This window comes from Nyctibius grandis, chromosome 5 (assembly GCF_013368605.1).
Source record: "Nyctibius grandis isolate bNycGra1 chromosome 5, bNycGra1.pri, whole genome shotgun sequence".
Taxonomy (NCBI): domain Eukaryota; kingdom Metazoa; phylum Chordata; class Aves; order Nyctibiiformes; family Nyctibiidae; genus Nyctibius; species Nyctibius grandis.
In genome coordinates, this window is record NC_090662.1 from 29333278 (window position 1) to 29346466 (window position 13189).

At 37.7% G+C, this 13189-nt stretch overlaps 1 protein-coding gene across 1 annotated transcript in view; it reads left to right on the forward strand.

Annotated features, from left to right (window-relative positions):
• Window positions 1-13189, forward strand: part of CTTNBP2 (cortactin binding protein 2) — a 90440-nt gene that overhangs the window by 27139 nt on the left and 50112 nt on the right. The window contains 2 exon segments of the mRNA XM_068402263.1: window positions 5608-5832; window positions 10686-12348. Of these exon segments, the coding sequence (XP_068258364.1) occupies window positions 5608-5832; window positions 10686-12348 (1888 nt within the window).

The window sequence follows — 13189 nt, forward strand, 5'->3', positions numbered from 1 at the left end:
GGTTGGTGTGGGGGTGAATGAGGTGTCTTGCTGTATGTGGTAGGAGACAGGCTCCCTGAGAGAGTAATAAAAGCAGCAGTTTATCTTACAGCCTGATCCCCCAGATTCTTGTTGGCTACAGACCTAGGAGAGAAAACTTGAGAGTAAGCCTTCCTCTTGTGTTGCACAGCTGCGTAATCCCTAGGGTTGTTCAGTACTGATTTTTTATTTTTGAAAGTATCACAGACTAAATGTTCTCTTTTCTAAGTCATAGAAAGTATTTGCATGATCCAAAGCAAGATATAAGACTTGGTCCACCATTAAACATTTGGTTATTTTTTCTTCCTCTGAGAGCTCATTTCTGTCATTTGTTACTTGAGAAGATTGCTAGCATCTACAAGATAAAAAAATAACAGTCCTAGAAGAAATCACTAATCATGGAGTAATTTAGGTTGGAAGGCACCTCGAGAGATCGTTCAGTCTGATCTTCTGCTTAAAGCAGGACTAACGTCAAACATGGATCAGGTTGCTGATGGCCTTATCCAATCTAGTTTTGGAAATGTCCCAATGACAGAGGTTATATGTTTTCTCCGGGCAACACGTTCCAGTGCTTATCTACTCTCAGTGAGAAGAATTTGTGTCCAACTCAAATTTCCCTCATTGGATCATGGGACGATTGCTACTTGTCCTGTCAGTGTACAGACCTCTAGCATGTTTCTCCCTGGTTGTCTGTTTCACACTGAAAAGTCCTCAGCTCTTCTTGAAGAAAAGCTGTGTTGTACCTTTTGATCATCTTGCACTCCTCTCTGTTTTTCAATTCTGCTGTATTTTTTTTAGTATAAACTTGTAGTCCATCCTTGATCTAACATAATGCTAGACCAGCATGTCCATAAAGAAACTTTGGGGTTTTGTTCTTTTTTAGTAGTTGCACTCTTATTTTAGTCTCCTTGTTAAAACGTTTCAGATCCTGTGTAAGGACTTAAAAGCTCTGTATAAATGTGATGTTCTTATTGGACTGAATTCAAAAGCTGTTTTAAATAAGTTTAAGCTTTTACTGTATTGCAGTAGTGAATTTCATTAATTAATTATTTAAAAGGGATTTTTTTAATTGTTTTTAGATATTTTCTCTTGATTTGTGTGTGCTTACTGTCAGTTTTCATTAGCAGTTACCTGTTGGAGGATTAGCTTAAGTCATAATTTTGTGTACCACTGGCACAGGCTGCAAAAAGTATTGTTTCCCATGGACATCTTTTTATACCTTTCTTTCAGTGTCAGTCTGTCCATTGAAAGGGTAGTCACTGTAAATGGGTATGTACAAAAAAATAAAGCTGACCGTTTATAAATTCATATAGCACCTTTCATAATGCAGCAGTCCTGATTGCTTCCTATAGGGGGTGCATGTTCTGTCTTTGAAAATTCACTGTTTGAAAATGCATTACGTTAATTATTCACAAATCAACATCTAAAATGTTATTTTCTGTATATATTGCTGTGCAGTTCAAGTTAATATGAGAGACTGATAATGCTCTTTTAGTGCAGCCACCAAATTATGCAGAAACTATTTTAAAGGATTAATTACCCGTATGACATTAGATTGTACATGGCCCAGATGAGTGCCATAAAAACCAGATATCTTGATATTGCTACTAGCTCTTATGACTTGAAATTCAGTGCTGAAAAATGATGCAAGAGAGAAAATTTTCCGATTCTAGTATTTCTATTTCTCCCATCTGATGTACTTTAGTGAAGTGCAAAGGGACAGAAGTATTACTTAGCGGCTGGAGGAATCATGTAAAAAAACCCAAGCCTAGCTTGTCTTTCTGTCACATTGTGCCTAAATTTTAGGGAACACCTCATTGTTTCCCTTCTACCAAGCTTCTGCTTTATCTTTTACTCTGGCATCTTCATTTGAAATAATGCATCCTCATCCCATCATTTTATTTTATATTTTTAGTCCTTGTATAGAAACATGGAAACATTTGTTTTAATATTTTGCATTTAGTTCCCTTTTGATTTGGAAGCATCCTGAGAGAACTTTGCTGTTTATGGTTTGAGAGTTGCCAGTCTGTTTTACCCTGTGCTTGAGGGTATACGGTTATGGCTTCAGCACTTCGGGGTCTGTCATCCGAAACCATGTGCTGTTTGATACCTGTTGTTTTTTCCACAGTCTTTAGCTTTCAGATTTTCCTGTAGCCACTTTACAGAATCACAGAATCACAGAGAGGTTAGGGTTGGAAGGGACCTCTGGAGATCATCTAATCCAATCCCCTGCCAAAGCAGGTTCCCCTAGAGCACATTGCACAGGGTCGCGTCCAGGTGGGTTTGAATATCTCCACAGAAGGAGACTCCACAACCTCCCTGGGCAGCCTGTTCCAGTGCTCTGTCACTCTCAAAGTGAAGAAGTTTTTCCTCGTATTGAGATGGAACTTCCCATGTTTCAGTTTGTGCCTGTTGCCCCTTGTCCTGTCACTGGGCACCACTGAGAAGAGTATGGCCCCATCCTCTTGACACCCACCTCTAAGGTATTTGTAAGTATTGATAAGATCCCCTCTCAGTCTTCTCTTCTCCAGGCTAAAGAGACCCAGCTCCCTCAGCCTCTCCTTGTAAGAGAGATGCTCCAGTGCTCTGACCATCTTTGTAGCCCTCTGCTGGACTCTCTCCAGTAGTTCCTTGTCTTCTTTGAATTGGGGGGCCCAGAACTGCACACAGGACTTCATGTGTATCCTCACCAGGGCAGTGTAGAGGGGGAGGATAACTTCCCTCAACCTGCTGGCCACGCTCTTCCTAGTGCACCCCAGGATACCATTGGCCTTCTTGGCCACAAGGGCACATTGTTGGCACATGGTGATCTACTTGTCCACCAGAACTCCCAGGTCTTTCTCTGCAGAGCTGCTTTCCAGCAGGTCAACCCCCAGCCTGTACTGGTGCTTGGGGTTATTCTTCCCTAGGTGCAGGACTCTACACTTGCCTTTGTTGAACTTCATTAGGTTCCTCTCCACCCAACTCTCTAGCCTGTCCAGGTCTCGCTGAATGGCAGCACAGCCTTCTGGTGTATCGAAGATAGTTCTTAATGCCAGCAGATTGTTTTGATTTTCATTCAGATGGAGCTCATCCCTTCTGTACAGTTTCATATTTTCCTTAGTTAATGAATCCGAACACCCAATCTTGTTACTATTTTGGCAGGTGCACGCCGAGCCTTTGCCTTGCTTGGTCTGTTAATTGCTATGCATGTTAGGGAACATTTCAAAGAATACACTCATATTGCCTGCATACAGTACGTGCTGAGAGGATAGCTAGCCATGGGGCGTAGAAAAAAATGGAAAATACACTTTAGTTCATTGGTTGTCTACTTGTGTTTCCTTGAAGGCATGAGTGGTTGCCTTTGCCTCTGAGATCAGTTAATCTACATGGCTTCTCTTTTTGCTGTTGGTCTCTGGATTTAAGGATGGAGGCTCTGGTGGTCTATATTTTTATTTACAGCTGAGCTGTTACATCAGTGTTTTTCCTTTACTTTGATGGCTCACTTTCTTTATAGAAACTAAGTGGCTTTTATACTGCTGATAATTTATATATGGATTGTGCCTCCATCTCCATTTAAATTCTTAACCTGCTTGGGTTTGTCATCTTGTTTAGCTGCTTAGCACTTTAATCCATTTTGGGTCAGGTTTTTGGTTTTGATTGTTTCCTTTACACGAAGGTTGAATCCCTAAGCTGCATACTGTCCTGTAACTTCAGTATACAGAACCAGGAGCTACAAATATAGCCCCTCCCCACCTGGCTTTGTAATAATACCTTTGGAACTAGCTATTTTATTCTATTTTCTTTTAAAATCTAAGTTAAAAATTAAGGGATTAAAACATTATACTAATTAGGGGTTATATGCAAGGCAATTTATAAAAAATAACTAGGTTCTATCAGCTTATTTTTGTCTCTTCAACAAATCACTACCTGACTTTGTAAGCCTAGCTAGACTTTAGGTCTGAATGAATCTAAGCTTTTTCTGAAGTTATGGCCCAAGGGCCTGCTTTTTTTATACATATTTTCAAGTTCTATTTATACTATCAAATTGAAAAATAGTCTAAAAGTATTTCAAGCGTCACAATATGTAGGCACACTTATTTCTGTTGCAGTCAGATTCTCTTTTACCTTTTAATTTCCCTCAACATTTCAATTTTGTAAACAATATATAGGAAAAAGTTGGGCATTCACGAAGGTATTTTATTTGTACTTAGTCTCTGGAGACTTTTTCTAACATAGTTCTTATGTTCTTTGGTTTCTCATGCACTGAAATTTGTGTTACCTTTTATGACCTTTTGATATGTTACAATTTTAACTTCAAGCTGTCCAAATGATCTGCTAACCCATTTGGTAACCATTAGGCCTTTTCCTCCTCTTTTGTGTCTCAGAAATGGCTTATTCTTCCTCTTTTTTGCTTATTCTTCAAAACTGAATTTGAACCAAATGACAGATAAATTTTTTATTCATTTTTGGAGGGATTCCTCTTTCTGATGGTGTTTCTCTGCACTGTGGGGTTTCTTTCTGATATTTTGAGTCATACTTCTTTGAAGAGCTGCTCTGGTGACCGTTTTAATTTTTAAGGTAACGAGCCTTCATTTTCTTCCAAAATTTGTACTATAATGATAGGCTTTCTTCCTCCTGCTTTCTGTTATATGTTCAAGCACAAAAACACCACAACAAAATTTTAGAAACCATTGGACCTTCCTGGTAGGTTTTTTTGTTTGGTTTTCTTTTCCCCCCCACAAATTAGATGGGTCTTAAGCCTGAGATTTTGGAACAATATTTTCCATGAAGACTGTTAGAATTCAGTACTTATCTGGGGCCTTCCTGTGTACTGTGTATTAAATGTATAAAAATACCTTCTCTGAACTGATCTTGTTTTCATGTTGGGCTGAAGAACCAAAAATTTGTCAAGCAAAACTTGACATTGTTTAGTATTTTTTGTTATGACAATAAAGTGTTGTACTGTAGTTTGGAAATATAATTATGTTTTAAAGTAATGGTATGGAGAAACATATGATCGTGAAGTTCTTCCTGAACAGAGAGATGAGAAGTGCCTTAATTTCAGAAAAGCCTTGGTGGTATTTTTGCTCTCTGCTTGTCTGCTATTACTTATGAAAATCTCTGTATGTGTAAACATACCATCAATTTAAAAAAAAAAAAAAAAAAAAAAAAAAAAAAAATCTTGTTTCAGTACTGCAGTAAAAACACAGAGCATGTTTTAATATCTTTTACTAGCATCATTTTAATACAGGGAAATAGAAAGCTTTCTTTTAGAATGTTTTTCTTCCCTTTCCTCTCTGTGTATCAGCCAATTTGCAAGATGTTATTTTTGTGATACTTCTGAAACTGCTCCAAATTGATATTTCTGTATTGAATTGAGAAGGGGAAGGTTTTTTTATGTAGTGAGTTGTATTGACTATAATGAAATCTGTGTGCAACATATCTGACTATTTCTTTTAGAGATTGTAAACAAATACCTAAAGAAAATATTTTAAAAACATAAATAAGTAACATGACTTTCCCTGTGGTTTAGGTCTCTTCTATTTGTGGATGTACTCCAAAGAATGCATTTAGTTTTATTTCTTTGTCTGTTTGGGTTTTTTTTAGGCCCGGCGCAAAGAAGTTTTTATCCAGGAGCGATATGGAAGATTTAATCTGAGTGACCCATTTCTGGCTCTTCAGAGAGACTTTGAGGCAGGTGCTGGTGATAAAGAAAAGAAGCCAATATGCATGAACCCTCTGTCCATTTTAGAAGCTGTTATGGCTCACTGCAGAAAAATGCAAGAAAGAATGTCAGCTCAGCTGGCTGCTGCTGAGAACAGACAAAAGAAGGTATCCTGCTACCAACATTTTTTTCCTTTTCCCTCTCCTCATTTGTTCTTTCAAGCCACTTTTTTAACTTGCATCTTTGTCTAACTTGGTTGTCATTGCAAGTTTTAAAATGTTAACGCTTAATTGTCATATATAGTGAGGTGCTGATTTTCTGGTGATATTTTGTGTGCACACCTTATTCGTTCTGTGAATTTAGCTCTACTTATGGAATAAATTAAATATGACTAGTACAAGTCGATGCAGTATATAAGTGGATAGCTCAGCGTGACCTGAGAAAGCATCACCATAATATATTTTTAAACCAACACCATTGAAATCTAGAGGAGCTACTGTTATTTTTGTTCTAACCTAATTAGCATAAAATAAATAATTTATTTGCATTTTGTTTTAGGTGGCTCTGTTTCATAAATCAGTAGAAATAAATTATAACTCTAAAAATACTTTTTTGCATATTTAGAACATCTGCTGTAAAGAGAAAATTATTTTGGAACAAGTATGTTGCAAAAAAGTCTCATATTGAAGATAAAACAATGTCATTTTGAAAGTGAATGGTTGGTTGTACATATTTCACTAATATGTATGCCATACATTCATAAAGCATAGCTAAATATGAATATGTTGGGGAGGGGTTTCTGAGAGCTGTAATATATATATATATATATAAAGTAGACTAATCTAGACTGGGTATTTTTGAATAATTAGAAAAGAAATGCTTGCTGAGCATTGAATCATCCTCACTGGGTATAAGATGGATAGAATGTCTTCAGCAGCTGTGAAATAGATTTTTGGTGACAGTTTTATATTGATGTTTAAAAAAAACCACCAAGACAATGCTAAGACAAATGACATAAAATTGACTTTGGTAGTAATTGCTCTTTGGGAAATCATATGCACGCAAAAGTATTGGAATTATGCTGGAAACACATGCTTAAATTAAATCAGCAAACCTTTTCTTGTTATCTTAGCTCTGTTGTTTAGTTCAGTTTAAGCATTCCTGCTCTGTTGAGACTTCAGAAAAACAGATATCACATTTTAAAAAATGAATAATACTAGACTCTATGTATGGTATGTAAGTGTTAAAACAGTGTGATGGCCTATGTAGTGAAATGTTACTTGTACTTACCTAGCGCTTCTTTTTGAGGACTCTTAAATGTTAATTTTCTTCTTCATATGCTTTGTAAGTAAGTTGAGATTTTTGGGGAAGAGATTGTCTCAGCATAGAAAAGAGTGAGTAAGCTTGCTTATTCTGACTGAAGAATGATATTGGGAGAGACCCTGACACATCTGCCTGGGCAATTGGATTAGTTTCTTGTTTCAGTGCATGGCCGCAAGACTCTTCTTGTACCTAAGTTCTTCATCTGTCTCTGGCTTTTAGTATATGGACAGATAAATGCATATAAGATGGGCTTACATGTTGAGAATGTGTCTCAAAGTCAGGGTATTGAGATGTAAATTCCATTTTTGTCCTTTTTTTTGGCCCAGGTTTATTACCAAAGTCTGTATCTGTAAGTCTGCGTGTACAGGAAAGGATGCTCCTTTTTGTTTCCTAGAAGAATACATGAGGTTTTTCTCTTTAAATCTTAATTTTAAGTAGTTTGATCTTGATTTATTTTGCAGTTTGATTCTTACCTTGAGAAGTACCTAAACCTCTAGTACACTGAATTCTGAAGTCTGTAACTTTCAAGATAAGCTTTAAAGCACTACACTTGAAAAACCCTATGTTGCTTTGAAAGTTTGTAATTATGATTCTACTGGTTTTGCTCCTTGTGACAAATAGGAAATTTAAGTAACACAGGATTTGAAAACAAACTGCGTGATGTTGAGCAGCTGTGTGCATGACTCTCTATAGAACTTACATCTTCCTCTTTTAAAGCCAATTAGAAATGCTATTTGGACAGGGCACCCTCTTATAAAATTCTTGGGTTTGTAGCAACAGATGACATATCTTTCGACCATCTCCATTCATTCACAAACCATTCATTCAGTCTTTTACCTTCCCTTAGTTCCACATTTTTCTGTCTGTTCTCCATCTCTCAAATCACTCTATGGAAGAGGGTAATGAAGGTATTTTGAAGGATTTCTGGAAATGTTCGACAAAGCAGGGTTACCCAATGTGAGGGGAGGGGGGGAAAATTAAGCCTAGACAAATGTGACCTAAATACAGAGCCAACTGCACTCCCTCCCTCCAAGAGTGGTTCCTCCTTCTCTAAATGTGGGATGCCTCTATCTTCATGTTTGGAATTGCCTCATTGTCTTACTCTTACACTAAGTAATGAAGTCTGTGTACAGCTGTGTTTATTTTCTCTGGATATTACTGGACTTTAGGCTCAGACTGAACTCTTATATCTGGGGACTTATTATCTGTGAATATAGTGACGTTAAAAGTATTCTTTGAATAAAATTTTTATTTGATCATAACAAGGAAGTCATAACAATGTGCCAGAATGTAGAAAAATGAAAGAGGTGCACAAATGACTGTCAGTCATAGGCTTACCATATACCAAACACCTAATCCCCAGATGTCATCTGCTTTGTGTTAAGTCTCCATCTTCTTCCATCTCTTTGAATGATTTTCCTGGAGCTGCTATCAAAATTAATTTTGAGGTTTCCTGAGAACTCAAAACCAGATAATCAAAATGACAGTTCTTGATTTGTCAAGTGTTTGCAGAGAAGTTGGTATTGGAATGCATGCTCAAAGGCAGACAGACACATTGGTTGGAAGAGGCCTGTTGATGTGAATTAGTCTAACCTTGTGCTTAAAGCAGGTTATCACCAGCAGTACATCTGGTCATCTGTGAATTTGTCTAGCTGAGTCCTGAAAACCCCCAGGAATGGCAATACTGCAGCCTTTTTGCACTGCTATCCTTGTGAAGAACTTTTTTCCAAGGTTGAGCCTCTTAAGGGGCAATTTTTCGTGTTAACCTTTTGTTAGAGGGCCCCAACTGCCACTACCAAGAAGAATTTGACTCCATCATCATTGTAAGGGCCCATCAAAAGGAATGGTATGTTGTTATTAGATCATCCCTCAGTCTTTTTTTCACTAGACTAAGCAAGCAAAGCTCCCTCGACCTTTTCTCACAAGGCATGCACTCTGCCTGTCATCTTTGAAGGGCCTTTGCTGGTTAGTTCTTTGTGGGACACCATCATTTTTCTCAGTATCCTTTTTTACCCCTTTTCAAATCCTTGGACACATTTCCAGATGTTTACATTATTGATATGATTTAGTGTATGCATATAGTACACTTTGCAAAAATCAGGTCGTAGTTAGTTCATAAACTCATAAGTAATTACAGCCAGTTCCAAATCTGTCATCTAAAGGAAAAAATGCAGTGTAAATATTCAGAGGCTTTTCTCATTCAAGATGGTGCAGCCAAAACAAGCGTGGAGGGGATAGACAGACATAGGAGACAAAATGAGAAACTAATGCTGTTCTTCTCAATTTGAAATCAAATACAGGACTTATATATATATATATATATATATATATATATATATATATAAAAAATGGGATTATTTATATGCAATGCTTTCAAATAAGTTACTAGAATAGTATGGTAAGCTGATTTCATCCCAGTTATATGTTAAAATCTGCTTGTAATTATTTAAAAGTAATATAATTTCACAATAGTTCATTTATAGAACCAGTCCCTTGTCTGGAAACAAAATGGAGGAATAATAAAGTATGGAGAATCTTGACAAAAACATTTTCACTGTAATCTTATTGCATTTCCAAGTTTTAAAAATTGTATACATTTCTCATTATTTTTGTATCTGTTTTAACAAAAAAGAAACTGTTGGATGCTCCACTGTTACTACTGGATCCTCCACTTGCTTTGAAATGCTTTTGAAGCATCCAAATGCTGTTGGATGCTTTGAAAACAACAAGGAAATACTTGAGAAGACATAATGATGTTTCTGGATGTGAAGAACTGTGAATGGGACTACTCCTAAATACAGTGTCATCGTAATAGCTTGTTAATTTAATTTGCAGCTGTAAGAGTTGTTGTTGCTGATATTGTTTGTTTAGCAATGAGTATTACTCTTAGGTATTTTATAAAATGGTGCATTAACAGATATTTTTCCCATGCTTTTCCAGAACAGGGTCTTTGAATAAAAGCATAATCAGCAGGCCAGATGAATTAGAAGCGCTGACTATATGAACGAGGGGAAAAATTATTCTTATCCATTATCTGCACGTAGTAGGTAGTTTTTTGATTCTAGCTTATAACATAGTTTGTACATCCCTGATGTCAGTGAGACCTTCCACTATTAGTAAGTACAGGAGGGTATTTGTGTCTGTGCCAAAAGTTGGTCTCAGAAATGAATGTCTTGTTTATGAATGTTAAAACAAGATATGAGACACCTATCATGGGTGTGATGGACTGTGTATTTCAACCCTAATCTCCTTCAGTCTGAGGAAGACCTAAAACCTAAACCTTTCATTTCTAGGCTTAGAGGTTTTTTTGCAAAGCTCATCTCTTGCTTGTGTCTGGTTCCTTTACTGAGAAGAGGACTTTCTGTCATGTCTTATGTCTAATTTGTAGAGAACAGGTAGCTCCTCACTCAGGAATCACAAGCATTTAATCACTTTCGGGAGTCTCTGTGTTGTCAACGGAGGAAAGCAGATGGGCTTACTTAGTTTCTGAATTGCTCTTCGGAGATGCCTGTCTCTTTCTTTTGCTTGTATAAGGTTATAGGCACTTGTGTTAGATATCACAAATCACTTTCCTGGGGTGGACAGGTTCATTTTAGGCATACTCTCAAAGGTTAAAATATCAATGTCAGGTTAATACTAGGTTATGTTGAAAGTCTCCAACTTGTTAATGAGAATTTTTCTCTGTACTTTCTTACAGTTGGAAGTGGAAAAATCTCAGTTACAGAGTCTTGAGCTGGAGCACAAAAAGCTATCCGCTCGTCTTGAAGAAGAACGTGGAAAGAATAAGCATGTAGTATTGATGCTAGTGAAAGAGTGTAAGCAGTTGTCTGGCCGAATTGTAGAGGAAGCCCAGAAACTGGAAGAAGTGATGTCAAAATTTGAAGAGGAAAAGAAAAAGGGTACTGAATTGGAGGAGTCTCTTGCAGCTGAGAAACAAAGGAGTACACAAATGGAAGCTCAAATGGAAAAGCAGCTGTCTGAGTTTGACACAGAGAGAGAGCAGTTGCGTGCCAAACTTCATAGAGAGGAAGCGCAAACCAGTGACCTCAGAGAAGAGAGAGATAAGATGATCAAAATGATTGAGCAATTAAAAAAGGAGAATGAAAGTAAAGCTAAACTTTCTCTTAAAAATAAAGATAAAAATAAAGATAGGAGTCTTGTTTCTGTTTCTGTTGAAACAGAAGAGCCAAGTTCAAGAACTGTTGCCTGCCAAACAGATACGGTAGTGATGGACAGTAGCACAGAAAATGTTAAGAAGTTGCCTTTAACTGCATCTGTAAAACCTTCTACAGGGAACCCACTAGTGTCTGGCAATACAAAAATGAATGTGTGTGCCAATGCAGCATTTGTGAAGCCTGTCGTTGATAGGCAATCTTCATCTAGTGAACTTGTCCCTCCCGCAACTCCTGTTTTTACACAGAATCAAAACAGAATTGAGGAAAATGGACCAAGTACAGGCTCATCACCTGATTTACCAAGTAGCACTTCCCCCTTTTCAAATAGTACTTCACTTTGCACCCCTGCAGCACCGACTGCCGCAGCTCAGAATTCCTCACTCACTTCATCTATGCACAGTTTGCATTCACCATCTGCCAACACTACTGGACATCCAGGCCTAAATCCGCGAATCCAAGCGGCTAGATTTAGATTTCAAGCGAATGCAAATGATCAAGACCAAAATGGAAACACAACCCAAAGCCCTCCCTCAAGGGATGTATCCCCTACTAGTCGTGACAGCCTAGTTGCCAAACAGGTAGCTCGGAATACCGTTACCCAAGTCCTTTCGAGATTTACAAGCCCTCAGAGTGGCACTCCATCACGGCTGGGGACGTCCCATTCAATGGAAGTTGGCACTTACCCCCCAGTTGGTAGAACGAGTTTAAAGACTCCCAGTGTATCAAGAATCGACAGAGGAAATCCCCCACCTATTCCTCCTAAAAAACCAGGGCTTTCACAAGCTCCTTCTCCACCACACCCACAGCTTAAAGTTTTAATGGATAGTAGTCGATCCCCAAATACAAGTGCAAAAACTGACAGCAAAACCGCGACCTCACCTCTTTCAAGTTCACCACAAGGAATCAGGGTAATAAATGAGGAAATTATTTCTAAGTCCTCACCTCAGCTGCCACCAAAACCTGTTATAGATTTATCTGTGGCACCTGCAGGCTGTGCCATACCAGCCATAGCCTCATCTCAGGTGGGTGCCTGGCCTTCCCACTTCCCTGGACTGAACCAAACTGCATGTTCAGAAAATTCCTTTGTCATTCCCACCACCATTGCCTGTAGCTCCTCCATAAACCCTGTTAGTGCTTCATCCTGTAGACCATGTGATTCAGACAGCCTCCTGGTAACAGCATCAGGTAAAGGGATTGATATGCTACAAACTGTCTCCCTCTAAAATGATGTTTCGGTTTTCCTATACATCTCTCATTTGCTTATTTATCTTTTTATGCCTTTCTGGTTTTTACTTTCTAAAAGCTGAAATTTTCATTTATATTTTTTCCACATTCCAGGGCTATGGGAATTCTTTTGCTGATTTAGTAATGTTATAAAGTAGTTTGCTTCCTCAAGGAGGTCTCCAAATTAAAGGCTTTTTTTAAAGGTAAAGAGGACTAATGTTTAAAGTAAATGGGCTGTAGATTATGGTATATTAAAGAAACTCCTTTTTTTTTTGTGAATGCTATTGTTGTGGACTTCAAAATGCTTTCTCATTCTGAAATAATGTTTTGAAAATTACCTCTACTGGTGATCTTGCATGGAATATGTATTTCAGTGCTTTGTGGATCTTTGAGAAAATACGGCATAGCTGGGGTTGCTGTATTCTATGGCATTAGATGGTTGCACATTAAGGTATACAATTGCCTGGATAACAGTGCAGTTTCAAATATATCCCTTCATTCCTATAGAATATGTTTCATTTTTATTTCCATTTTTTTGTAGTTCTTCTACCTTTCAGTTAATTATAGATCTGCTATAAATCTTTTTGTCAACATATTTCCCTGCTGGGATCAATAGCACTAGAACATTAGGTAGAAGCCCCTCCTTAGCCTGACTTGCACTGCAGTGGGGAAGACAGACACACAGTTATGGAACACTTCAGACTTTCATCAGCATTGAAGAATGTTTGAATGGTCTCGAACTGTCAACAGGTATTCTCAGTTCAGTTATGGTACTTCAGTCCCTTGTAACTTTAGTCCCTGC